This window comes from Hyperolius riggenbachi, chromosome 4, assembly GCF_040937935.1.
Source record: "Hyperolius riggenbachi isolate aHypRig1 chromosome 4, aHypRig1.pri, whole genome shotgun sequence".
NCBI lineage: Eukaryota > Metazoa > Chordata > Amphibia > Anura > Hyperoliidae > Hyperolius > Hyperolius riggenbachi.
Genome location: NC_090649.1, coordinates 183,014,496 through 183,041,729, shown reverse-complemented (window position 1 = coordinate 183,041,729; position 27,234 = coordinate 183,014,496). Strand labels below are relative to the sequence as shown.

Here is a 27,234-nt window from a genome sequence, read left to right as displayed (position 1 = left end):
AAGTGCGTCCAATTCCTCCGTCGTCAGATTCTGCCTGCAATACGATCTGTGCTGGGGGCTGAAGAGCCCACCCAGCACAGATCAATGGGAAATCACTTGGTCGGCGAGTGGTTAAAGGGGCACTATGGTGAAAAATAGTAAAATATAAAATATGTGCAAATATATACAAAGAAGAAGCATGTTTTTTCCAGCCATAAAATTACTTTTCTCCTATGTTGCAGTCACTTACAGCAGGTAGTAGAAATCTGACAGAAGCAACAGGTTTTGGACTAGTCCATCTCTTCAAAGGGGATTCTCAGGTATTTACTTTTAAAAAGCACTTAGTGAATGGCAGTTGCTCTGTCCAACTGCCAAAAAACTGTGTAGGGAGCAGGGAAGCTGACCAGCATCATTGTTTAAATCATTTTTAGGGAATATCTATATAAAGAATAAAAGGATTGCTGAGAATCCCCTATGAAGAGATGGACTAGTCCAAAACCTTTCGCTTCTGTCAGATTTCTACTACCTACTGTAAGTGACTTCTTATTTATCTATGTTTGCACATATTGTACATTTTAACATTTTTCGCCATAGTGCCCCTTTAAGCTATCCTCAGGGCTGCAAGTAAGCTTGCAACAAAAGTATTCCAACACCGGCTTAGAATTTGTTTTCCCATAACAAGAATGCAGAGAACATATTACTTTTCAAACACAAGGATCGCAAGGATGTGTTTTTGATTGTGTGTTGGTTGACAAATATACCATAAAAACAAAACTAACATTTTACAGTGATAGTATTATTTAGCAGCTTAGAAAAAAAATACACTGACTACCCAAAGCAGTAGGAAACATTTACTCAAAATTAACGTCCAGGTAACATTTACTTAAAACAGCATTGAATTATGCTTACCAATTTCTCGGTTGAGAATTTTCTCCTCCCTATTTCCTACTGGCTCAATAACTTTAAGAAAAGGTTGGAACAGCCGAAGATCACAAAGCCGACGAGTTTCATCAAAGAATTCCTCTCTTTCTGCCTCTTGTGTAACGCTGACAAAAATGTAAGAAGATTCATCCTGGAGTAAATGATGGAGAGGATGCTTCCGTGCTTCTTTAAATAATTCATGCTTAATGTTCACAAGAGTAGCCTCTCGAATGCATTCTAATGTCACCATCATTCCATTTGGTAATAAACAGTCCACCAGTATCCTGGGGGGCATCAAATGGATCCCCCATAATTCTCCAGACGAAGGCCTTGGTGGCATGGCTGCTGAACTTGTTTGTTATCTTCTTTCGAGACACCAGTGAATTAAGAATTTCCCCTGCATAAGGAACCTAACATGAAAGAAATACAAGTTAAATATTTCCCTGTTAAGAGCCCTAAAGCTAAACAACACTCAGCAATCTGTTCACACATCAGTGAACTTAGAATCTGAAGATTTCTCTGATTAATGACATCTTAATATTGGAGCTCTGTATTTAAGACAAACCTTTTTTTTTCTAAGTTTGCTATAGCAGGTTTACACAGTTTAGTAACACATCAGCCTAAATGCAGTCTTTTAATTCCTTAAAGAGGAGCTGTTAGGTATACGATCTCAGAGAAAAAAAAACAACATATCAGTAGCTAAATATTGGCTGTACTTACATTACATATGCATTTCACTGTTCACGTTTGGATTTCACAGAATTTTTATATAGTATTTGCAGAGAATGATGAATTACCTTGCTTCCTGATGATTCGACTCACAAAAGATCAGGATCAAAGAGCCTAATGGTTCATGATCCGGACAACACTACTGTGCAGTGAATATTAATTAGCCATGTGGCTAGGAACAACTCATGCAGTATACTCTAACGGAACAGGTGCCCTGTGAACAGCACATTGATTTTAGCTGGGCTGCAAGTTACAAGCTGCTGTAACATGAGCCTGTAACTTCTCACTGTGAAAGCAGCCTTAGGGCGGGATAGGGAAATGAAGGGTAGGACCAAGGTAGTGCAGTGGGGAGAAGAAGCAGCCCCAGAATGCTTTGCAGTATCTGTTATGCGTCCTGCCGGCCTCCTTAGGAGCTTGGGAATATAGAGCCTTGCTGTTCAGCAAAAATCAAAGTAAGAGAGATTTTTAACTTCAGTATTGCCTTTTTGGCTTCCTTCTAAACAGTTTAACACATGGGAATAGAGGTTTAAATTAGATTTTGCAGCCTGACAGTTACTCTTTAAGGCTGCTTTCACAGTGGGACGTTACAGGCGCACGTTAGAGCAGCCTGTAACGCAGCCCAACTCACAGCAATGAAAAATCAATGAGCTGTTCACAGTGCCCACATTGCATTACAGTGTAACGCTGCACGTTATTTCAAAGTGCAGCATGCTATGCGTTCTATGCGGCTTTAGCCGCGTTAGACTGTTTGCACATGCTCAGTATTGTGTGTTTTTTTTATTTTGAGCAGGAGAGGAGGAGGGGAGAGTCCGCTATTGTTAGCCATATGGCTAATTAATATTCACTGCACTGCACTGCAGTGTAGTGATGGGAAGTTCGGCTCGAATCATTGAAAAGAGCCGGACTTCCCATCACTAGGTTCAGTCCTGCTGCTCTGCCTCTGAATCGATTCTGAACAGTAGAGATAGGAAGTCCAGCTCTTTTCAATGAATCGGCCGCTGATTGGCTGGCGGGACCACGTGATGCGGAATGTTCCAATCACGTGGTCCCCGCAGAGTATCAGACAAAAAAGGCGCACCAACAGCCGCACAACGCGGCTCCCTCTGGCGTCCTCCTCCAACACCACCAGGTGTTGCGTTAGGGGTACGTTATGAGACCTTAACGACCCCTAAAACGCAACGTCTTGGTGTGAAAGAGGCCTAAAGTGACCCAATGGTGAGAAGGATATGGAGGCCGCCATACTTATTTCCTTTTTACAGTGGTCCTGAACTCTTGCACACGACAGAAGGAAAACAGAGAAATGCCTGTTTAATTCCCCTGTTTTGTGTTTAAACCAGGGCTGTGGACTCGGAGCAATTTTGGTTACCTGGAGTCTGAGGGTTCAATAAACTGAGGTGTTGAAGTCAGACGATTTTTTTTAACCAAATCCATAGCCTTTGTAAAAATTAGATTAAGAAGTGGGAGTCAGGGAGTCGGAACAATTTTGGGTACTTGGAGTCGGAGTAGGTGGTTTCATAAAATGAGGAGTCAGAGTCGGGTTGTACAGACTCCGCAGCCCTGGTCTAAACACAAGCTGTAATTTGATCTCTCCCTGTGTCACTTGACAGCCATGGCAGAGAAGGCAGATAAGTTCATGTGAAAGACAAGGCTGTTAACAGTATGTCTGCTTCCATGAATCAGGAAGTAGAAATAGTGCAGATTTTTTGTAGGATTTGTATTAAAAGTAAATGTTTGTTTAAACTTATTATGATTATTAAAAGTTATTATGCTGTTGTGTACCTTTTAGAGCAGATAGGATGTTCTGAGTTCAGGTCCGCTTTAAAAAAAGCCAGCTCTCTGGCCTCTCTGCTGATCATTTTAGCTTCAGCTGTGTCTGAATCACACTCTTAGTGTAGGCAAACTTCAGTCTAGAGTTGATCAATGGGATGGGATGCTTGCATACAAATTTAAAGTGAATCTGAGGTGGCATTAAACAAAAACAAAAAAAAATACCCTACCTAAGAAGAGAGAGGCCTCTGGGACCTACACAGGGATTCCCGTGTCCTCCTCCAGAGCACTGTTGTTGCCTGATGATCGTGTTCACGCTCCTCTTCATGCACGAGCATGGCCATCCTGCAGCTGCGCCTGTGAATAAGCACAGAGCAGCTAATAGACAAGCAGCTCCGGCTTACTGCGCAGGTGCAGTGCCGACACACTCATACATGAAGAGGAGTGTGGTCACATAACTCCAACAGGCACTTGTCGGATAGGTTCTGGGGCCCCGATTGCAGCAACAGATGGGGCCAGGAAGGAAGCCACTGCAGGATCCAGGGGCTGACCTCTTCTAAAGTATCCCTTTTTTTGTCAATACCGCCTCGGGTAAACTTTAATGCAAACTGGATGTTCAAACAAATGCATTTCCTGCCAATGCTGACTGCTCCAATTCTAAGCTATATCCCATTTGTGTTACATTTGCATGCAAGCTGGAAATATTAGCATCTCATTAACCAGCTCTACTTTGATCAGAGGACCTGAGCTATATAGTCATTATGGGTCAGTGACGTAAAGGGAGTCTGAAGTGGAAATTAAAAAGGATACTCTCCTAAAGACAGTGAAGGCTCTCAGTCCTAGAGAGCCTTCCTGTTCCTCCTATGGTCCCTGCATTCCATCGCTGGCACAGAGCGACTCCGTACTGTGTGAGTGCACGAGAATGCAGTGTCACTCAGGCTTCCGAAGCCTCCGGCAGCAGAAGAGAGAGCAGTCTCCGACCCATGGGCCGGAGACTGCTAATGGGGGAGCCAGTGGTGGCACAATGGTCATGTGATTGTAACCACACACCCTTTTAAAGATTGTGCCTCCTGCAAAATTATTCCCCAGTACCCCTGCTAATGTATAACTTTTATGCAGGGGTTCCTTGAGATCCGTACATTTGGAAGGGTTTATCCAGGTTGAAAAGTTGAGAGGCAGAAGTATAAAAGAACTCTGGGGGTTTATTTAAAAAAAAAAAAAAAAAAAGTTACCGTATTTATGTACACCAAGAAACAATTAGCTACTTTTATTTACTTGTAATCCATTGATATTTCAATTCCAATTTATTTCATCCCATCCAGTGAGAGATACAAAACATCAGGCAATAGGTCTAACAGCCATTTCGCAACCTCAATATAGATGTAAAAGCTGATACATCATACAGCAGTGTGTGATCAGTTCTTTGTCTTCTTGCCAGGAAAGTCTGGTGATATCTCCCTTCTGCTGACTCTGCTAAGGGATTGATTGACAATCTGCAAAATTGAACAGGAGGAAGGGAGGAGCAGATTTAGAGCCACACATACTGCTGTCACCAAACAACAAATTGAGCAGCAGGAAGTGGGAATATCTAATGGTCATCAAAAAAGAAGGAAAAAAAAAAAAGAAAAAAAAAAAAAAAAAAAAAAAAAAAAAAATCGGCACCAAATGCTGGAATGGTCAGACTCTTTGGAGGGTCCTTGGTATCGCCTCACTGTGCCTTCGGTTAAAAGGTATCCAATGTACATCAAAGAGAGAAGGAACCGGGCGCCGGCTGGGTTGCAAATACCAATTTATTTCATCCCATCCAGTGACAGATACAAAACATCAGGCAATAGGTCTAACAAACGTTTCCCAAGCTTAGATGCTTGCGTCCTCAGAGACCACTAAAGCCTAGTGACAAGCGGACATATATACACATAGACCATGACGTAAATCAAAGTTAGAAGGGGAGGGACTCACCAATGCTGTTTCCGGCTTGTTCCCAAGCGGCTGTCATGCTAGCGAAACCGCTCCGAGCCCCCGGCGCTCACAGCAAGAAGTATCCATCCCTTTCGGGGTTGGGACAATCAGGAGTTTCCTCCAATCGGCGCCACAGCTCCAAATCTCTGTGACGTCACAGAGTCTCGCGTGTCCCAGAAAGTGCACAAATCCCTGGACAACTCCCCTGGCCGCCCCATTGTGTCGGCACGGGGGTCTGTGACCGAACCTTTGTCAAAATATCTTGACCACCTGTTGAGATCACATTTAATTAAGATTCCCTCTTATTTGGCAGATATTCTGGCTGTCCTGAGATGGCTACCGGGGGTCGAATGGAGGAAGACGTGGTCTATGGGCTGAGACACACCAGAAAAGCTCCCCAAACGCTAGAGGTTTCAAAAGCTCTTCTCAATATAATGCTATGGAGTTTTTTTACAAAACCTCATCGCTCCAGTGTGCACAGGCACAAAGGATAACATTAGCAGGAGGTTTCAAAAACTCAAAACGCTCAGAAAAACTCCTCTGGTGTGCACCAGGCCAAAGTGTATATATGTCCGCTTGTCACTAGGCTTTAGTGGTCTCTGAGGACGCGAGCATCTAAGCTTGAGAAACGGCTGTTAGACCTATTGCCTGATGTTTTGTATCTGTCACTGGATGGGATGAAATATATTGGTATTTGCAACTCAGCCGATGCCCGGTTCCTTCTCTCTTTGATGTACATTGGATACCTTTAACCGAAGGCACAGAAAGGAGATACCAAGGACCCCCAAAGAGTCTGACCATTCCAGCATTTGGTGCCGATTTTTCTATTTTGATGACCATTAGATATTCCCACTTGCTGCTGCTCAATTTGTTGTTTGGTGACAGCAGTATGTGTGGCTCTAAAGCTGCTCCTCCCTTCCTCCTGTTCAATTTTGCAGATTGTCAATCAATCCCTTATCAGAGTCAGCAGAAGGGAGATATCACCAGACTTTCCTGGCAAGAAGACAAAGAACTGATCACACACTGCTGTAGGATGTGTCAGCTTTTACATCTATATTGAGGTTTCCTTTTGTAACTTTCCCATCATGTACGATTAAGCTTTAAAACCAGATTATTACACATTGGTCTTGGAAAGTTATGTACTAACACAACTGTCATCTTTGAAATGTGAGTCTTATCATGTGCATGTTGTGGAATGGTTCCTGCTGGACAAACAATATGCAAAAGAAAGTCAGGCAAATCAACAGTCATTCTCAAATTCATCAGGGAAGCCAAATGCAGATACAAATCCACTTAGTTACTAGGTAGAGAAACCAAAAATTTCAAAACAACTCAAATCTTTCAAGACTAGGTTTTGGGTTCAGCCTCCCCAAGTTCTAATTCATGTCAAAATTGGAATTTTAAAATTATTTTTTTATTACAATGACTTATTTGTAAATGCTCTGCTTCAGCAACCGACTATTCCTGACAGCATAAAATACCCTTACCCAATACATGCTCCCAAAACAGCATACAGATTTATTACTATTATGTGAAACATAATATCGAGATCAACAAGAAATTCATCTCAATCTGCAGCAGATACCCCTTTTCCATGAAAAATCTTTACCTTTACTCGAATAGATCATCAGGGGTGTCTGTATGGCTGATAGTGGAGAAACCCCTCCCACCATGTGATGTCAGGGCTTAAAGAGCAACCGTGACCAAGAATTGAACTTCATCCCAATCAGTAGCTGAGGCCCCTTTTTACATGAGAAATCTGTTCCTATTAACAGACCATCAGGGGGCGCTGTATTACTGATATTGTGGTGAAACCCCTCCCACAAGAAACTGAGGACCATGGTACTCCTGGCAGTTTCCTGTCTGTGAGCCTTGTTGCATTGTGGAAAGTAGCCGTTTACAGCTGTTTTCAACTGCCAAAAAAGCAAGCAGCAGCTACATCACCTCCCAGCAGTAGAAATGGCACCATGTGATAAATGTCAGAATGTAAATCGGGGAGAGGAAAGATTTTACAATGGGCAAACACTGATTAAATCATTTATACATAATTATTGTAAAAATGAAGCACTTTTTTTTTACATAATTTTCACTGGAGTTCTACTTTAAGTCCTGACATCACACTGTAGGAGCCTTGTTGCATTGTGAGAAATAATGGCTATTTGCAACTGCAAAGCAACTAGTATCTCCCTTTGTGCATATGTAGATCTAGAATTAAACACAACCTTTTAGGCTACCGCATTGTTAGGGGGTGTGGTTATAGATAATGGCAGTTGGTGCTTTCTGGCTTTTTGTCCCCCCCAAGTCTGGCTGGGGGTCACTTGGTCATCAAGATATCGAATGCAGTTACCACTGAGCACCCAATCAAGCTCTTGCAGACAAGATTTTCCGCCATTCCCGATCGATCTACACGGCCATGTTGTGGCACAGAACATGGAAGGAACCAGCAACAATATTGAGTATTTTACATGAAAATGAACTCTTCCCCCCGTTAATTGTCCATATACACTGAAAGAAGAACATACTTTTGGCAAAAAAAAAAATGTATGCGAGAGCAGAACACTGCAATTCTAACAAATTTTCAACAAGAGCAGAACACTGCAATTCTAACAAATTTTCAACAACAATAGTGTGAAGTGAGAAGCCAATTCAAAACATGACAATAGCTTTGCAAAAGGGTGGAGAAAAAGGACTAAAAATGTAAATGCAGAAAAGTTATTAGAAGAGACATTTGCACGAATCTTCCAGACTACTGATTGGCAAAGCCAGTGCAAAGCAGTCCACGCAGTGCAAAGATTTTCACTGCTGTAGAAGAATGTAGCTTGTTAATAAAAATGTGATAATACAAGTCTTTGCAGTTTTTGCCTGAATTTTTATAAATGACTCCTTACTGCCAACAGTTCTCATGATCACTCATGACACTTATGAGACAGGCCGCAAATATGCAAGAATTAACTGAGAGAAACCTAAAGCAAAATCAGGCAGCAAAAACAAGTACAGTAGAATCCCCTTATTGTAAACTGCAAGGGAACAAGAGAAGTAGTTTACTGCTGTGTTTCCCCGAAAATAAGACAGTGTCTTTTATTACCTTTTGCCCCACAAGATGTGCTAGGGCTTATTTTCAGGGGATGTCATATTACTGTGCTGTTCCTGCGCTATGTCCTCCTGCCTTCCCCACTGTGCCTCCTCTTCCTCGGCTAGATATGAAGGTATGCTATTGTTCTGTGATCAGGCACCTGCCCTGGCATTCTTGCACACAGCTGATAACCTTTATTGAGTGCTGGGTTGATAGTACCGTTGCCCGACCAGCACTGCACCACTGTGACCTCGCTTGCTGGTCTCTTACGCCTCTGTACGATAACTGCTACTAGGGCTTATTTTTGGGGGCGGGGCAGGGCTTATATATTGAACATGCTCTAAATTACAGCTAGAGCATATCTTAGGGGAAACTGGGTATATCAGATTTGGTCATACATTGTTTATCAATACAGACACATTTGCTGGGACCTGAGGACTGAGTTTACTATATCCAGAGGTTTACTATATTCGAATTTACTAGAACGAGATTCTACTGCATAACACAAAAACAGACATTGAGAAATTAACTTCAGTGAAAGTCAAAATAATCATTTGTCTGAGCATCTTTATTGTTGGTCAGTGAAGCTGAGTGACGGGAACTTTTCAACACACTGTAGACATGCTAGATTCTCGACTGCAACGGCCACCTCAGCCAAGCGTGCTCTGGTGTTTGTATAAAGGCTTTACAGTAAGTGCAAGGGGAGACAGTTTAGTACCAAAGTGGAACTGGAATTTCACTAACAAATGTTTATCATTAAATTACATGTCACTTCCGGTACCCTTTAGGGCTGGGACCCACTACAAGCACAGATCTGGAAAATGCCCATTCCAATACAAATGTCTGACTTGGGCCACTAAACTGGCCAAGGAGAATCTCTCTCTAGGACTGCAACTCGCTCGGGCAACCTTATTTCCAAAGCGAGCTTTTCGGGCAATCTTCTCTCCAAGCAGGCTTTTTCCCACCTAGTTGTATGCGTCTCCTTGTTTTCCTGTTAAGCAATGGATTCCACCTTGCAAACCTCCCATAGATATCATTTCTGACCAGTGTCTAATCATGACAATTGATATTGCGCAAGTGGGTGCCCATGCCCTCAAAAGCGTACTGTGCCTGAGCAGTACACTCCCAAGGACGTGGGTGCATTCACCCGCGCATGTGCAGAAGTGCCATACAGGTGGCCAGCGGGACACAGAGGAGGACCGGAGCTGTGGTGAGGGACCCAAATTACTTCTGGGGGCTGGAAGAAGCTCAGGTAAGTAAAGAAAGGTATAGCCTATTGCTTCAGGAGACCTTTAGGCCGTGTTCACAGTGGGACGTTGTGGTTTAATGTGACGTTAAAGTCGCAACGTGTCTGCGTTAAGAGGTAATGCACTGCAATCAGTGAGTTACCACACCGCAACATTTTTAATGGGACTTTAAATGGGACCTATGCTGCTATTGCGGCCAGGAGGAGGGCGCAATAGCAGCATGGGGGGGCGATATACAGGCTGGGAACGCGAACAATCACTCGCGTTCCCATGCCTGTCGGCCGGTGACGGCGAAACCGGAAGTCGTCGCCGGCGGGTCCAGAAGCATCGGACTAGAGCTGCGAGGGCACCGATCGTCTGCAGGGGGCTGAGGGAAGCCCCAGGTGAGTTAATCTCTTTTTTTTGTTGCCTTTAGGTTCACTTTAAGCGATATCAATATAGCAAAAACAGAAGCTGGTAATACCCTACAGTGAAATGGTAAACTTAACATAACTGATACCAAAACAGAGCGATAATCCTTGACAAAGTACAAACACATTTGCAGATGCAAACACTGACTCATTCTTGGGTACACTCACAAGAAAGGTGAATGAATTCCTATAAACAAGTATCTCCAGTGTGCAAACAACATAAGAGATTTTCTCCAGGCTCCCGTTTGCACTATTAGTAAACTGAACATGTGAAGCACACTTTATTCTAAAGTCTAGTTATCTTTAGCATGGGATTTGTAATAATCAGTTAATGCAGGATTGTCACCATAAAAATCAAATTTCAACACCAACTGGTCTGAGTGTTTTAAGTGATAAAGATGCTAATCCTGCATTCAAAACTTTTTCTACGGTTATGAATTGGAGTTATCACATACTTAAAGAGAACCCGAGGTGGGATTTAATGATGTTAGTGGGGCAGAGAGGCTGGTTGTGCACACTAACACCAGCTTCTGTTGCCCCATGGTGTGCCTCCAGGACCCCCCTGCACGCCGCTATACCCCCCGCAGTGCTAGCGACACACAGCGTGTCGCCAGCACAATGTTTACCTATGCCTGTCTGTTAGCGCCGCTCCCCCGCCTCCTCTGTATCAGCGCTACCCGCCCGCGTCCCTTCCCTCCCGCTGTTTGGCCCGATGGAGAGCAGCTATTTTTGCCTATCTCCGTGGGAAGAGCAGATACTGCGCCTGCGCTGGAGCCAAATGGTAATTATTTACATCGCCGTTGCTCCGGGAAGATTTTCTCCGCCACCATGGGACAGAGGAGGACGGGGGAAGCCTCAATAAGATCCGGAGGCTTTCCCCACCCGCGGTGAGTACCCCCCAGGGGAGTTTTTTCATTACAGATTTTCTTTAAGGGAAGATATGACATCAGGATTAAGCCTAAATTGTGGGCAAAAGGCATGGTTCCCACCAGGAACAGAATTATCTTCATTTCACTATATAACATTCACTGAAATCAAAACGTGGACAGTACAATATATGTGTGTTATGTAAGTAGATCAAGTATTTATCTACTTACAGTGGGTTGCAAAATTATTCTGCCCCCTTGACGTTTTCCACATTTTGTCATATTACTGCCACAAACATGAATCAATTTTATTGGAATTCCACATGAAATACCAACACAAAGTGGTGTACACATGAGAAGTGGAACGAAAAAATAATACATGATTCCAAACTTTTTTTTACAAATAAATAACTGCAAAGTGGTGTGTACATAATTATGTGTCCCCCTTTGATCTGAGTGCAGTCAGTTGCCTATAGACATTGCCTGATGAGTGCTAATGACTAAATAGAGTGCACCTGTGTGTAATCTAACGTCAGTACAAATACAGCTGCTCTGTGAGGGCCTCAGAGGTTGTCTAAGAGAATATTGGGAGCAACAACACCGTGAAGTCCAAAGAACACACAAGACAGGTCAGGGATCAAGTTATTGAGAAATTTAAAGCAGGCTTAGGCTACAAAAAGATTTCCAAAGCCTTGAACACCCCACGGAGCACTGTTCAAGCGATCATTCAGAAATGGAAAGAGTATGGCACAACTGTAAACCTACCAAGACAAGGCCATCCAACTAAACTCACAGGCCGAACAAGGAGAGCGCTGATCAGAAGTGCAGTCAAGAGGCCCATGGTGACTCTGGACGAGCTGCAGAGATCTACAGCTCAGGTGGGAGACTCTGTCCATAGGAAACTATTAGTCATGTACTGCACAAAATTGGCCTTTATGGAAGAGTGGCAAGAAGAAAGCCATTGTTAACGGAAAAGCATAAAAAGTCCCGTTTGCAGTTTGCCACAAGCCATGTGGGGGACACAGCAACTATGTGGAAGAAGGTGCTCTGGTCATATGAGACCAAAATGGAACTTTTTGGCCAAAATGCAAAACGTTATGTGTGGCGGAAAACTAACACTGCACATCACTCTGAACACACCATCCCCACTGTAAAATATGGTGGTGGCAGCATCATGCTCTGGGGGTGCTTCTCTTCAGCAGGGACAAGGAAGCTGTCCAGAGTTGATGGGAAGATGGATGGAGCCAAATACAGGGCAATCTTGGAAGAAAACCTCTTGGAGTCTGTAAAAGACGTGAGACTGGGGCAGAGGTTCACCTTCCAGCAGGACAATGACCCTAAACATAAAGCCAGGGCAACAATGGAATGGTTTAACCTCCTTGCCGGTCTAAAAAATCCGGCAAGGAGGCAGCGCCGCACATTTTTTTTAATTTTTTTTTTTTTTAAATCATGTAGCGAGCCAAGGGCTCGCTACATGATAGCCGCTAAGCGGCGGCATCCCCCCACCCACTCGATCGCCTTCGGCGATCAGAGTATGCAGGGAATCCCGTTGAGAACGGGATTTCCTGCAGGGCTTCCCCGGTCGCCATGGCGACGGGGCGGGATGACGTCACCGACGTCATGGACGTCGGGACGTCATAGGGAATCCCGATCCGCCCCTCAACGCTGCCTGGCACTGATTGGCCAGGCAGCGCAGGGCTCTGGGGCGGGGGGGAGCGACTCGGCGCGGCGGATTGCGGCGGATCGGCGGCGGCGATCGGAAGTTACAAGCAGCTAGCAAAGTGCTAGCTGCTTGTAACAAAAAAAAAAATTATGCAAATCGGCCCAGCGGGGCCTGAGATATCCTCCTGCGCAGGTTACCCCGAGCTGAGCTCGGGATAACCGGCAAGGAGGTTAAAACAAAACATATCCATGTGTTAGAATGGCCCAGTCAAAGTCCAGATCTAAATCCAATTGAGAATCTGTGGCAAGATCTGAAAACTGCTGTTCACAAATGCTGTCCATCTAATCTGACTGAGCTGGAGCTGTTTTGCAAAGAAGAATGGGCAAGGATTTCAGTCTCTAGATGTGCAAAGCTGGTAGAGACATACCCTAAAAGACTGGCAGCTGTAATTGCAGCAAAAAGGTGGTTCTACAAAGTATTGACTCAGGGGTCCGAATAATTACGCACACCCCACTTTGCAGTTATTTGTAAAAAATGTTTGGAATGATGTATGATTTTCGATCCACTTCTCACATGTACACCACTTTGTATTGGTCTTTCACGTGGAATTCCAATAAAATTGATGCATGTTTGTGACAGTAATGTGACAAAATGTGGAAAACTTCAAGGAGGCCAAATACTTTTGCAACCCACTGTATATAAGTGTTTTTCCCCCTGGCATAGTATGGTTAATCCTACTGCTTTAAAGTGAACCTTAAAGAGACACTGAAGTGAAAAAAAAAATGATGATATTATGATTTGTATGTGTAGTACAGCTAAGAAAAAAACCATTAAGATCATATACATCAGTGTAATTGTTTCCAGTACAGGAAGAGTTGAGAAACTCCAGTTGTTATCTCTATGCAAAAAAGCTATTAAGCTCTCCGACTAACTTAGTCGTGGAGAGGGCTGTTATCTGACTTTTATTATCTCAACTGTAATTGAACTGTTTACTTTTCCTCTGCTAGAGGAGAGTACATTACTTCACAGACTGCTCTGAAAGACTCATTTTGAATGCTGAGTGTTGTGTAATCTGCACATATTATAGAGTGATGCAATGTTAGAAAAAACACTATATACCTGAAAATAAAAATATGAGAATATTTTCTTTGCTGCTAATCTTCTAGTAATTATTCATAGTACACAGCCAATTCATTATATCATATATTTTTTTCGCTTCAGTGTCTCTTTAAGTCTATAAAAAAAAAAAAAGAAAAAGATTTACTCACCTGGGGCTTCCCTCGCCGGCGAACACTTCCGGTTTCGACATCACCGGCCGACAGCCAAACCGGAAGTGTTCGCCGGCGTCTCCTGGAGCATCGAAGCGGGGCTGCGAGGGCACCGATCAGTTGCAGGGGGCTGAGGGAAGCCCCAGGTCAGTAAATCTCATTTTTTTTAATTGACTTAAGAATCACTTTAAGGCTGCTTACACACTAAGACGTTACAGGCAATGTAATACAAGTGGGCTGTTCACACAGCCCACGTTGCGTTACATGTAACGCTGCACGTTCTGCCGAAAGTGCAGCATGCTACGGCGTTAGAGCGGCTATAGACTGTTTGCACATGCTCAGTGGGGGGGCGGAGAGGAGGCGGGGAGATGCAGCTACAGTAGCCGCGCACATGGCTACTTAATATTCACTGCACTGGCGGCCGCTGATTGGCCGGCGGGACCAGGTGATGCGGAGTGTCTCGCTCCGCATCACGTGGTCCCGCCGGCCAATCAGCGCCACTCTGGGAGACCTTATACGGATAGAGCCGCCTAACGCGGCTCACTCTACCGTCCTCTCCCGCACCACCATACATTGCATTAGGTGCACGTTATGCGACCTTAACGTATCACCTAACGCAACGTCTTGGTGTGCAAGTAGCCTAAGAGGTGAAGTAAATACCTGCAATACAGAGTTAAAAGACTAGTCAGTATGGTATTGTTTAAAGTTGAACTGCAAGGTTATTTGCAATTGTGTCTAATGCTGGGCATACACGGTGCGATAATGCGCCGGTATCGATGCCGGCTCGTTTGTGCGGATCAATTGCCGCGGATCGAGGCGGGGATCGATCCACACGGTTATCGGACACGTCGGAAATTATCAATCGAGCCATCAGCGGCTCGATTGATAAGGAGCAGTCGAGCCATGTATGCCCAGCATAATGCTGGGCATACACGGCACGTTTATGCGCCGGTATCAAGCCAGCGGCTCGATGCCGGCGCGTCACCGCTCGTCCACGCATATCGATTCCCGCTCGTCCCCGCAGGCACTTCCTTCTTAGCACTTATCAGCTCTTCGCTTTTGACTATTGTCCGCCCGCGAGGATCGAGCCGGGAATCACTCCCCCGCGTGATCAATTAAGGTATCCTTTATGAACAGTTCCATAGATAAGGAACTACCAAGAACAGTTTGCAAATTAACACACTGGGATGCATCAAACACATTCCAAAAGTTCATACAAAATCAAAAACCATATGGTCTACAGGTGCTGAAACTTAGCTTTTAAAAAAAAAAAAAATTTTTGTTAGAACTATGGGGGGACAAAAAGGATTTCAAAAAGAACAAAATACAAATTGTAGTAATTGATATAAATTATTTATTCTTGTCCTTAAAAAATAATTTTAAGCAAAAGGAAAAACATGGTTTTCTTTTTTTTTTTTGTCTAAAGCCGCAATATAACAATCTCCTTTAGGGACCTAAGTCAGTTGCGGAATGAGAGATAAAGGTTTAGAACTTTAGTTAGGCTTTTACTGCGGTGTGTCCCATTGTAGAAACTTTTCCTCTTTTATAAAAAGGAAGTGAGGTAAGCAATAACAATAAATAAAAAAATAAAAAAAAAATAAAAAAAAAAGGGAAAAAGAAAAATTGGCAATGAGAAATTTTCTGTGAGAGGTAAATAATTCTGAGCTGATGCAATATTTTTATTGTAATCTAATACAGCTTGAAAATTGACTAGTGAAATGCTACTGCTGCATCATTTTCATTTACATCCATTTTCACAAGAACAATCATAAAATGTGCATCAACTCAGCAACCACCAATTTATTTAAGAATTTATATAGCGCCGACATATTACGCAGCGCTGTACAGAGTATATTGTCTTGTTACTGTCCTTCAGAGGGGCTCACAATCTAGTCCCTACCATAGTCATATGTCTATGTATGTATTGTGTAGTGCATGTATCATAGTCTAGAGCCAATTTTAGGGGGAAGCCAATTAACTGTATGTTTTTGGGATGTGGGAGAAAACTCGATTGCCCAGAGAAAACACACGCAGACACGGGGCGAACAAACAATCTCCTTGCAGATGTTGACCTGGCTGGGATTTGAATTGGGGACCCAGCGCTGCAAGGCAAGACAGCTAACCACTACGCCACCGTGCTGCCCAATAATGGATATATTTTTTTTTCTTCATTGAGAACAAATTTTATACACAGTTTAGTACAGCGCTGCGGCATTCATGACACTCACGAGAATAAGGAAGGACACAGCCTGCGCAAGACATGCCTTACGAAGCTATTTTGAGAACATACCGTGATGCAGTCTGCTCCCACATATCCCATACCCCACAGCATCAAGGACAGGTAGGGCTAAGAAACACTAAAGACAGACAGTGAGGACCCACTGGCCACAAAAAAAATACAACATGGCTGAAGCAGCTTTCAATACCAATATATCTCACAGATTATCTGCATACCAGGTCGGCCAAGGATCCTATACATCAAAGAACCAGTCAGGGTGGTGTGAAAGGGAGTGGGTTATAATGACAATATATTTTTTATTAGAATGGGCAATACAAAGAACATTTATATTGCGCTTTTCTAGAGGCGCACTCAAAGCACTTCAGGGCTGCAGCCACTTAGGAAGCACCCCACTGGCGACCAGGATCAATAAGGAGCCTTGCCCAAAGATTCCCTACTATTTTATATCATGGCTCTGCCCAGTGCCACTTATGTGAATGGGATTGGAGTGGTAAGTAGCTCTGTCCCCCAACCAATTGCAAACTGAGGAGATGAGTGGGTGTGTACCATGACAATGGCAAAGCAGGCCTTCTCCAGGAATCAGATGTCTGCTAGAAGTTTATTCCTGATGTAGACTGCTGATAAATATCCTGTCTGTAGATCATATATTGGCTTATTTTGGTGCAGAAACTGGTAAAAGGGCTTATTTCAAGTACCAAACACTTAGAAACAGTATAGTACTGTAACCACAAATGACAAACAACTTTATAAAGACAACTGTGTTGGTTACCTGGACAAAAGTCCTTGAAGTGTACTTGCTCCTGTAAATTTTGTACCAAATGTTCTTGCTCTTATTACGGAAAAGACAGACCACTACTAGAGATCCCTTGAAACATACTAGATATTTTACTGTGCAAGTATGAATACATCTGTAGACAATACTGCCATCTAAGCTCCATAAATATCAGTGGAATATCCTCAGTTCCCTCTGTTTCCTCTCTTGCAGGAAATATGGGGGAAAAAAAGGATTCTACCTAAAGCAGGAGAAGACAAAAGCACATAAAAACAAACTCATCAAGCTAGGTAGCCATTTAAAAGAATAAGACTCAAAATGAAAGTTGATATGCACACAGAACAAGATGAATTTTCAGGGGCTCCATGGGTAATCATAAAAATAAAAAGTAATAGCAGCCACCTACTTTTATTGCCAACTACAGTATTTTTACTCTCCAATTGCACTGAAGGTTCACTGAACTTCAAAATGAAATGAACAAAAGTGAGCCTTTTTCACAAACGCAATCACTGCAGACCTTGCTTCTGTCGATAGAACATAAGCTGCAGCACTTTCATGCTGGCAGCTGAATACATAGCTATATGACTGTCCCACCGAGCCTTTGGGCTCCGAGCACTGTTGCCTTGTACTGCAACATTAAAAGAAAATATTTAAAGGATCCCCTTCACTCTTCCACACAATAAAAAGTTCTCAGATGTATTTGAAATGTTATAGGAAACAACAACAACATGCACAAAGCAAACAAGCTATGATACAGAGAATCTCAAATAAGGAGATTAGAAGTAAGTGAAGTAGTAGGCTGCACTGGATTGAAGGGCAGTAAGGCTACAGAGATGTAGAGTTCCTTACAGGCCACAACTATTTTCTGCCATGCCCATTGCTTTCATGTCTACGGTCCTTGTTAGTTGCATTTAAAGCCTGAACTCAGAACTCGTCTCTGCTCTAAAAGATACACAACTGCATAATAACCTTTAAAGGGAAGGTCCAAGCAAAAAAAAAAAATGAGTTTCACTTACCTGGGGCTTCTACCAGCCCCATGTAGCCATCATGTGCCCTCGTAGTCACTCACTGCTGCTCCAGTCCCCCGCTGGCAGCTTTCTGACCTCGGAGGTCAGGGCCGCATTGCATAAATTTTTACGCATTCCAGCTAATGCAGGAACAAAAATGTATGCGTTGCACCACTAACGCGTAAAAATGTATATGTTAATGTTCCTGCACTAGCGGGAATGCGTAAAAATGTACGCAATGCGGACCTGACCTCCGAGGTCAGAAAGCTGCCAGCGGGGGACCGGAGCAGCAGTGAGTGACTATGAGGGCACAGGATGGCTACATGGGGCTGGTAGAAGCCCCAGGTAAGTTAAACTCATTTTTTTTTTTTGCTTGGACCTTCCCTTTAAACAAACAAACATTTGTTACAGATTATACAAATCCTAAAATAAATGTGCACAGTTTCTACTTCCTCATTCATGGAAGCAGACATGGTTTACAGCCTGTACTTTCAAATGGGTTTATCTGCCATAGACAGTCATGTGACACAGGGGGGAATCCAATTACAACTAGTGATTAGACACACGAGGGGGAATTACACAGGCTAAGCTCTTAAAGGGATACTGTAGGATGGGGGTGTCGGGGGAAAATGAGTTGAACTTACCCGGGACTTCTAAAGGTCCCCCGCAGACGCCCTGTGCCCGCGCAATCACTCACCGATGCTCTGGCCCCGCCTCCGGTTCACTTCTGGAATTTCAGACTTTAAAGTCTGAAAACCACTGCGCCTGCGTTGCCATGTCCTCAATCCCGCTGATGTCACCAGGAGCGTACTGCGCAGACACAGACCATACTGGGCCTGCGCAGTATGCTCCTGGTGACATCAGCGGGCTCGAGGACACGGCAGCGCAGGCGCAGAGGTTTTCAGACTTTAAAATCTGAAATTCTAGAAGTGAACCGGATGCGGGGCCGGAGCATCGGTGAGTGATTGCGCGGGCACAGGATGCCTGCGGGGGACCATTAGAAGCCCCAGGTAACTTCAACTCATTTTCCCCTGACCCCCCTACAGTATCCCTTTAAAACATACAGGGTGCATTTCTGTTATGTTTTTCTTATGTCATGTGCAAGAGTTCAGGTCCACTTTAAGCTAGAAGTTACATTAAAAAAACCGAACCTCGCTTTATATTCACAGTATGCAGCGTATTCACAATACCCATGCTGCTGCGTTCTTTTGGAGCTCCCACAGAAAGGCCCCCTCTGATAATCACTAGGAGAATGCCACTGGAGTTACACCACCTCTCCCAACACCAGTTGATCTTCATGGGACAGGGTTTGAATAGCAGTTTAGTCACATCCATCTTCCATATTCTGATTGGGAGGGGTTGGGCTGCAGCTCTGCCATGCCCCTGCATCCCTAAATGCAAACTACAAAACAAAAACTTTTTTCACAAATCTGAGTTCATATTATATATGGGAAAAAGTGTCAGTGTAATATTAAATAGTTCTAGCTCTGTTTAGAAAGAGTTCTCATGTTTCAGCTGTTAACGTCTATCTCTATGCTGAAAGATGGGCGCTGCATCCTGGCCTCATGACAGAGCTCCACAAGCCGTGTGCACAGCCATGTCAAAGCAGGATAAATTCCTGACTAAAAAGGATGCTGCCCCATTTCCGGGAGTCCCAGGGCTGTCAAACGGAGATTGGTAGCCAAGTGATAACACGATCATAAAAGAAATCTGTGTTTAAAAGCTTTTCCTGTAAACCAGCAATGATGCTGGACTTTAAATGTAAGATTATTCATCAAAAATTTTCACAGCAATCTTCTATTTGCCAAATGCCCCAACAGTGAAAAATCTCTTAATGACAAAACGGGGGTTTCCACGGCACGCCTTCCAATTCCAACACTGTATTCTTAGAACACCAGTAAAATTCTTGAAGTGGTTCAACACGGTTTAAATATTTAAAGGCCATTAAAACAATAAAGTGTTCATGTAAAAACTTTCAATAAAGGCAAACTATTTTCAGGAGGTAAAAAAAAAAAAAAAAAAAGTTTTGAAACCAAAAATCTTATCCACACGATAGGGTGAACTCAAAGCCGATGTAGGCTTTTAGGACAGTCTCGACAGAGAACCTATAGCATGTATACAAGTGTCCCACAAGGTTGCTTAAAGTGAACAGACAGGCCGGAGATGAGTACTTCCAAAGGCTGCCAGAGGAGTAACAAACACAGGCAGCTGCAGAACTTCAATGGAGGGCAGCAATGGAACAAAAGGACAGACAATAGATAGGGAAGGCTCAATAGCATCCAGAGTCTTCCCTCTATATTGGTATCCATCAGGTTTGCTATATAAATCCAGCATGGCAAAAATCTAAAGCAAACCTGTGAGGAGAAAAACATTTTAATTAGATAGATACTTACCTCAGTAGAGTCCAAAAGCTTCCCGGATCCCCTCGGTGCCCATCACGAGACCCTCTTCCTGACTGCACCCTCATCCATGTACGAATGCGGGCACATAGCGCGAGTATGGTCCACACATGGTCAGTAGCATGAAGCCTCTCATGAACAGAGGAAAAAGGCAAGCCTGAGTGGCTTTGTGCTACTGGGCATTAGTGGACCGTTTTACCGCTCCTACACAGACTAGGGCTTGGCCATGAAGAGGAAGAAGGCCCAGAAAGCATCTGGACTATCCAGAGTCTTCTCTATACTGAGAAAAGTATCTAAAAATGTTCCTCACAAATTTTCTTTAAAAGCAGGAGGGACAGCCATTGTATCCCAGGAAAAAAAACACATATATAAGTAGATAACTACTTACATAACAGATGTCATGCAATGTCAACGTTTTAATTTCAGTGAATTTTATATAGTAAATAGAGAGGCTTCTGTTCCTGGCATTTTCCATCTTGATTCCCTGACTGAAGCCAATCCTGATGTAATTTTCTCCCTTCTTTTTTTTCCCCCTCATAGAAACTGCACTGTAATAGCTAGCTTGTTATGAAAAACACATGTGAGCACAGCATAGATCAGATTTCAGCAGCTCAGACTGCCCTCAGCCAATCTGTGAGAAGCAGGAATGTGGCAGGTGTGATAAGCACCCTTCTAGTTGGCAATGGCAAATTAGAGCCAGGATCACCAAGATAAGATTTATTACAGCAGAAACATTTCTGAATAGGATTGGAGCGTTTGCAATGCAGGGTAAGGTTGCAGGTGGAATATTAAACACAGAAAACAGTAAATAGAATTTGATTTTGTGGCTCTATGGCTGCATTTAACAGGTACACATGTTCAAAAATGCAAAAACAAGACCTATGCAAGGATGCACTTCCACAACATGACATAGTTGTGCAGCACACAATGTGCCCCTAGGAGTCAATAGAACCTTTTATCCCAATTTCCAACTATCTGCTCTAATGATATAGTAGTGTCAGTCAAACATACCCCCCTCCCTCCTTCTGATTTGATTTTAGAGAAGGGTGTGGAAACATAAGTGTCTAATTAAGCTGCTCAGCCATTCGTCATATTAGCAGCAACCCTTCAATCTAGAAACTGGCATGGAGCTTAAGAAATTTGGAAGGCCTTACATGCATACTTATACAGAGTAAAAGAAATGCTACAAGGACAGCATGAGAATACAGAAACTAGCAACTTCTACAGAGTTTCACTGAGTTATTTGCTGGTCTTTCCTCATACAATGTGAAGATTACATAGAACTCTGTGGTATGCCTTGCATCCGACTGAGAATCACAAGTCACATGACAGCGGGGAAAATCCATCTGTCAGGCTTTTATTGTTGTGTTTTTCTTAGGGAGATATGCACTCACTTCCTTGTTTTCTACAACACCTGTCAGCAGAACATCAACAGCAATAAAACCCGACAAATCCTTATTGGTGTGAAAAATGAAGGGAACATTTGGCATTCTGTTGAACAGTATATAGCTATTGTAGCACTAGTTATATGTAAGAGGTTGAAATCAAATTCTGCTGGAAATATTTATAAAAGTTGTTAACAATGAGTGTCACCCAGTCATCAGTTACATTAGCTGCTTTAGAATAGTTTTACCTTAATAATACAGGACTGGGTTAGGTTCATGCTGGAGATTACAATAGACCTTTTTCTGCAATGGAGACCAGCAGACATGTCATGGATCTATGTTATCTATGCCGCAGAGTTCCCTAATGCTGGGAATACACGATGCGTTTTTGCGTTCGTTTTCGCTTTCGATAGATTCTACTCTTGATTCACTGCTCGATTCCCCTCTCGATTCCTTATCAATTACATTCACTTGAATGAGGAGAATCGAAACGAAAGTAGAATCGACCAGATCCGACAGGTTGGAATTTATCTATCGAACCCATCTATCTAAAGTAAAAACTTAACGTGTATTCCCAGCATTACCCTTTCCTCAATGCCCACCACCAGTACGTGTTTTGCAGAAAACCACAAACATGCACAGTTGAGGTAATTAGTGTCTTAGCAGAGCTGATTAAATACCTCTGTGGATTTCCCAAAAAAATGCACTGTTGGTGAGCCTTGAGGGCAGGGGTGGGGAACACTGATATATAGGACCCGCTCAGACATCTCCATTTTGAACGTGTCCATTGTCTTAGCTGTGGTAGCGGAATGCAAACTCCTGTCTTGCATGACTCTTCTGGATGGGTCATCCATACCATCTATGTTGTGTACGTTACAATGGACACCACAATTAGAAGTACACAGTGAATTATACATCTGATGCATTGTTACCGTCCACTTATTGGATCCAGAGGTTGAACCTAGCCTTAGTAGTTCTTTCACGGCTTGCTGTTAATTTCATCTCCATAATGAGCACTGTACTCATAAAAGCGACGCAGTCCACTGAAAATACAGCAGGGTCATGCCAAGAACCGTCAAAATACAGTTATGTTATCACTGACAGATATACTAATGCTGGCTGGATAGTGTAATGGTTAAGGGCTCTGCCTCTGACACAGGAGACCTGGGTTCAAATCTCGGCTCTGCCTGTTCAGTAAGCCAGCACCTATTCAGTAGGAGACCTTGGGCAAGACTCCTTAACTCTGCTACTGCCTATAGAGCGCGTCCTAGTGGTTGCAGCTCTGGCGCTTTGAGTCCGCCAGGAGAAAAGCGCGATATAAATGTTCAGTGTTTGTTTGTTTGTTGTTTTGTAATGGACTTTCCTATCAGTCACATGACTGCTCCTCTGCTTCTGTATACAGAAATGATTTCTTTTAGAACCGAAATTTACAACTGTTTTCATACTCATACTCTCCCCTCCCCCCCCCCCCAAAAAAAAAACACTTAAATCTGCACATTACACTGCTGAAATCTCTCCCCAATGCCCTTCCCTTTTGTAGTCATGTGACACTACCATCTCCAAAGTAAATGGAGTCAAAGCCTCCCATAAGCAACTTTAACTCTGTTCACCTCCCCAAAACCTCAGTCAGTCATTCTCACATTGCCATGTCACATAGTCCCATACACTGTATGCACACCAGAGCAGTTTTTCTGAGCATTTTGAGTTTTTAAATCTGCTGCTAATGTTATCCCATGTGTCTGTGCATACTGGAGCAATGAGGTTTTGTAAAAAAAAAACCATAGCATTACATTGGGAAGAGCTTTTAGAGGTTTCAAAAGCTCTTCCCAATGTAATGCTATGGTTTTGTTTTTTTTACAAAACCTCATTGCTCCAGTGTGCACAGACACATAGGATAACATTAGCAGCAGATTTAAAAACTCAAAACACTCAGAAAATCTCCTCTGGTGTGCACCAGGCCTAAGAAAGATTCACAACGTTCACTCACGTTCATTCAGTGGCGAACGGATAGGGTGAGAGGCAAAAGTACCAGTCCTGTCCAGCTCCAGGACCCACATTGGACCTGGACAAAAGCCACAGCCTGGTGTAATTGCCAGAATTTCATTTTTGGAGTCCAGGTGCATATGCAGATTTAATGCAAAGTTAAACACATTGTTACTAGAACAATCAGGTGCAGGGGCTTAAAGTACAGCTGTAACGAGTGGGATGTGGAGGCTGCCATATTTATTTCCTTTGAAACAATACCAGTTACCTGGCTGTCCTACTGATCCTGTGTCTCAAGTACTTTTAGCCCTAGACTCTGAAAAAGCATATACGGAGCAGGCATTTCTGACATTGTCTGATGACAAGATTAGCAACATACTTGTTTCTGGTGTTATACAAACACTACTACAGCCAAATAGATCAGCAGGGCTGCCAGGCAACTGGTACTGTTTAAAACAGGGCTGTGGAGTCGGTCCAAAAATCCACCGACTCCGACTCCTCAGTTTAGGATTCCACCGACTCCGACTCCTCGACTCCGACTCCTCTAATTTGCATATTACAATTTTGTTGATCAAAAGTATGTAACATGAAATTCGTCTCTTAACTGCCAACGCTTAGGAATTTTACAAGACAACTGAAGTGAGAAGGATATGTAGACTACTATATTTATTCCCTTTAGACTAAAACTAGTCCTTGGTAAGAGTACTTGTAAAAGGTACAAACCGGAACAAAGAACATCTATCAGGCCCTAGGCAATGTAAGTGTGGGTACATGTAAGAATGATGTGCAGGTACTCTGCAGGGGAATGAGGAGATTATTCCTCTATTACACATTCTTCAAGGTTTATGGGTGACAGACAACACCTCTGTGTTCAATGTGCACAGCATTCTCAGTGGATTCCCTGCAGCTCTGTGGGGAGTGCATATGTAGAGTATAGTACTACTATGTAACAAAGTAAACCTGAGACAGATGAAATTAAAGTTTTATACATACCTGGGGCTTCCTCCAGCCGCCTTCAGGATAAACAGTCCCTCGTTGTCCTCCACCACCACCTGGATCTTCTGCTATGAGTCCAGGTACTTGAGCCAGTCGGGCGTACCGCGCATGCACACACATTTCGCCGCCAGGAGCATACTACACCTGTGCAGCGATATTGCGCAGGTGCAGAATGTTCCTGGCTGTGGGAGCGGCATGCGGCCGGACAGCGCTGACTGGCTGAATTACCAGGACTCATATCAGAAGATCCAGGTGGTGGAGGACAGCGAGGGACTGATTAGCCTGAAGGGGGCTGGAGGAAGCCCCAGGTATGTATAAAACTTTACTTTTCATCCGTCTCAGGTACTGTTTAATTTGTAGTCACCAAACCAAATTTTAACAACATATCAAATTATTTGATTTCATCAGCAAAGGGAGTGCATACATTTGCATAAATCAGCATCAATGCAGAATTATTTCCATCTCATTGACCATCTCTGTTAGTGACACAGCTACACATCAGGCTTTATTCTTACAGCATAGATGTTATTTAGTATATATAAGAGATTCCTGTGTACACATCATATATACAGTCACAATCAGATGTGTATATCTGACCTTAAAAATACGGGGACTGCTTTATTGAAGCAGCACAAGTAACTAATTTTGATTGGTTTATTTCATTTTTGTGGACTAAGCACAGCTATTGCTGTATATATACTGTATATATACATTATTTTAATGACTATTATCTGAGAAATAGAACATTTTATCATATTTTCTATTTTAATTACAGTTACAAATTCATTAGGAGTCGGAGTCGGAGCATTTTTCCCGACTCCGACTCCAGGCACCCAAAATTGCCCGACTCCACGACTCCGACTCTACAGCCCTGGTTTAAAAGTAAATACTTCCGTTGTCCTTTAAGATTTTAATTAGTTCTAATTCAAGCTGCCTGAATTTTAATAAAATTAACAAAATATGCATTAACTCAAAATTAGAAATGATTTATCCTGCTCAATTAAATTGTGCATGACACCAGTTGAATGGGCAAACAGTTGACTGATAATGTTACAAAAGCAGAAACCCCAACAGAACTTGCTGAGATCAAAAGATCAGATGACAAAGCCATAGTACACATTCCATGCAATTACATAAAAGAAAAATCAATAAACGCCATATAGTAAAGTATTACTTGCATTTTCGCATTGTGGCAAAACATCCGTGACTTCAAAAAGTGTAACCACAGTCTCAAAGAACCATCATAGCAAAAATGTTTAACTGTCTGCAACCTCTAGTTATTTATGCACTAGAAATGTTCACAGCACTTTGCAGAGTATATAGTCACTAGAGGCTGGTTTACACTAAACATGCTGTGTCAGTGTATACGTTGCTGTCTAGAGTCTGCACAGCAACAGATATGGTGACGCAGCGCAATCAGTAAAAAAAACCAAAAACAGTACTAACTGTCGCTCACAATCTGAAGCCCCTGCCAGAGTTTTAGAACATAACAGGTATGCAACAAAACGAAAAAGCCGCACCAAGCGTTATACAACCTTTAATTGGCATAGAAGTGAACACTACAGCCAATGAAAAGTATGCTGTAGCTTTGGTGGCTATGGAGTCATACACATCTGTGATAGTTTGGGGTGGGGATGCATTGTCACAGTGTGTAATACTGTCCTGATGTTTGTTTACTGGTCATTAGTGATCAGACATACTAAAAAAATGCAAGATTACTCTTTATTCTTCAGCACAGTTCTCTCCTTGTCCACCCAGGGAAAGGCAGCCTGAAATAACCAAAATGACTGTTTCAAGCACCCAATATTGCAGGCCAATACTGGACCTTAGGGAAAAAAAGGGGAGTCTCCATCACAAACCCTGGAAAAAACAAGGATCCCCCTGAGAATTTGCATTTTACATTTCTGAGCATGTTTTAATAGAAAGCACACTGAGGCTATCATTCTGCTGCTGTCTGGGGGCAGAATTCTTGTTGTAGCAGTCCATTTACAAAGAGCTCTATGTGTCTGACCATCAGGGATTATGCCTGTGATGGAGGGTACAGAAGGAAAGTGATACAATCTATTCCCGACTCGCTGCACACCGGCTTCGATATGGGTGCCTAGGCTGAGCAGACAAGCTTGTCACCAAGGGCTTGCTTACCTCTTTGCGTTCCAGACGCTCCTCTGTGCGGCGCCGGCTCCCTCCTCTCCGCTCCCCGGAGCCGTCACCGGGCACTGCCCATCCTCCCCGCGGCGGGGGAAGAGGCGGCTCCAGCCCAAGCGTCCAGCCACTTCTCGCCCGGTTCCGGCTCCCTAACCACCGCTAGTTTTCCTCTGTTTACCTCCCCCTCAGCGGCTCAGTTTCCGCTCCCGCTTCCGGCATCCGGAGACAGATCCGGTGACGTCAGCCGCGGTCTCACGCTCGCCTTTTTTCCTTTTCGTTGCTTTATTTAAAACACACAGACACAGTGTTGCTGCTGCAGAACAGGAGACCCGTGGCTGGAGTCTGCTTATCTAGCCGCCCCAGGCACAGGATTCCTTCAGGGAAGTTCAAACTCAATGCTTTCAAAATTCAGGCTGGTTGTACATA

At 43.3% G+C, this 27,234-nt stretch overlaps 1 protein-coding gene across 1 annotated transcript in view; it reads right to left on the bottom strand.

Moving 5' to 3' along the window:
• PIK3CA (phosphatidylinositol-4,5-bisphosphate 3-kinase catalytic subunit alpha) overlaps positions 1 to 27,017 on the bottom strand; it is a 102,736-nt gene extending 75,719 nt beyond the window's left edge. The window contains exons 1-2 of the mRNA XM_068281058.1: positions 26,806 to 27,017; positions 889 to 1,310 (exon numbers count right to left, since the gene is read on the bottom strand). Coding sequence (XP_068137159.1) covers positions 889 to 1,240 — 352 coding nt within the window. The 5' untranslated portion in view covers positions 1,241 to 1,310; positions 26,806 to 27,017. The remainder of the gene's footprint in view (positions 1 to 888; positions 1,311 to 26,805) is intronic.
• Between the last annotated feature and the right edge of the window lie 217 nt (positions 27,018 to 27,234).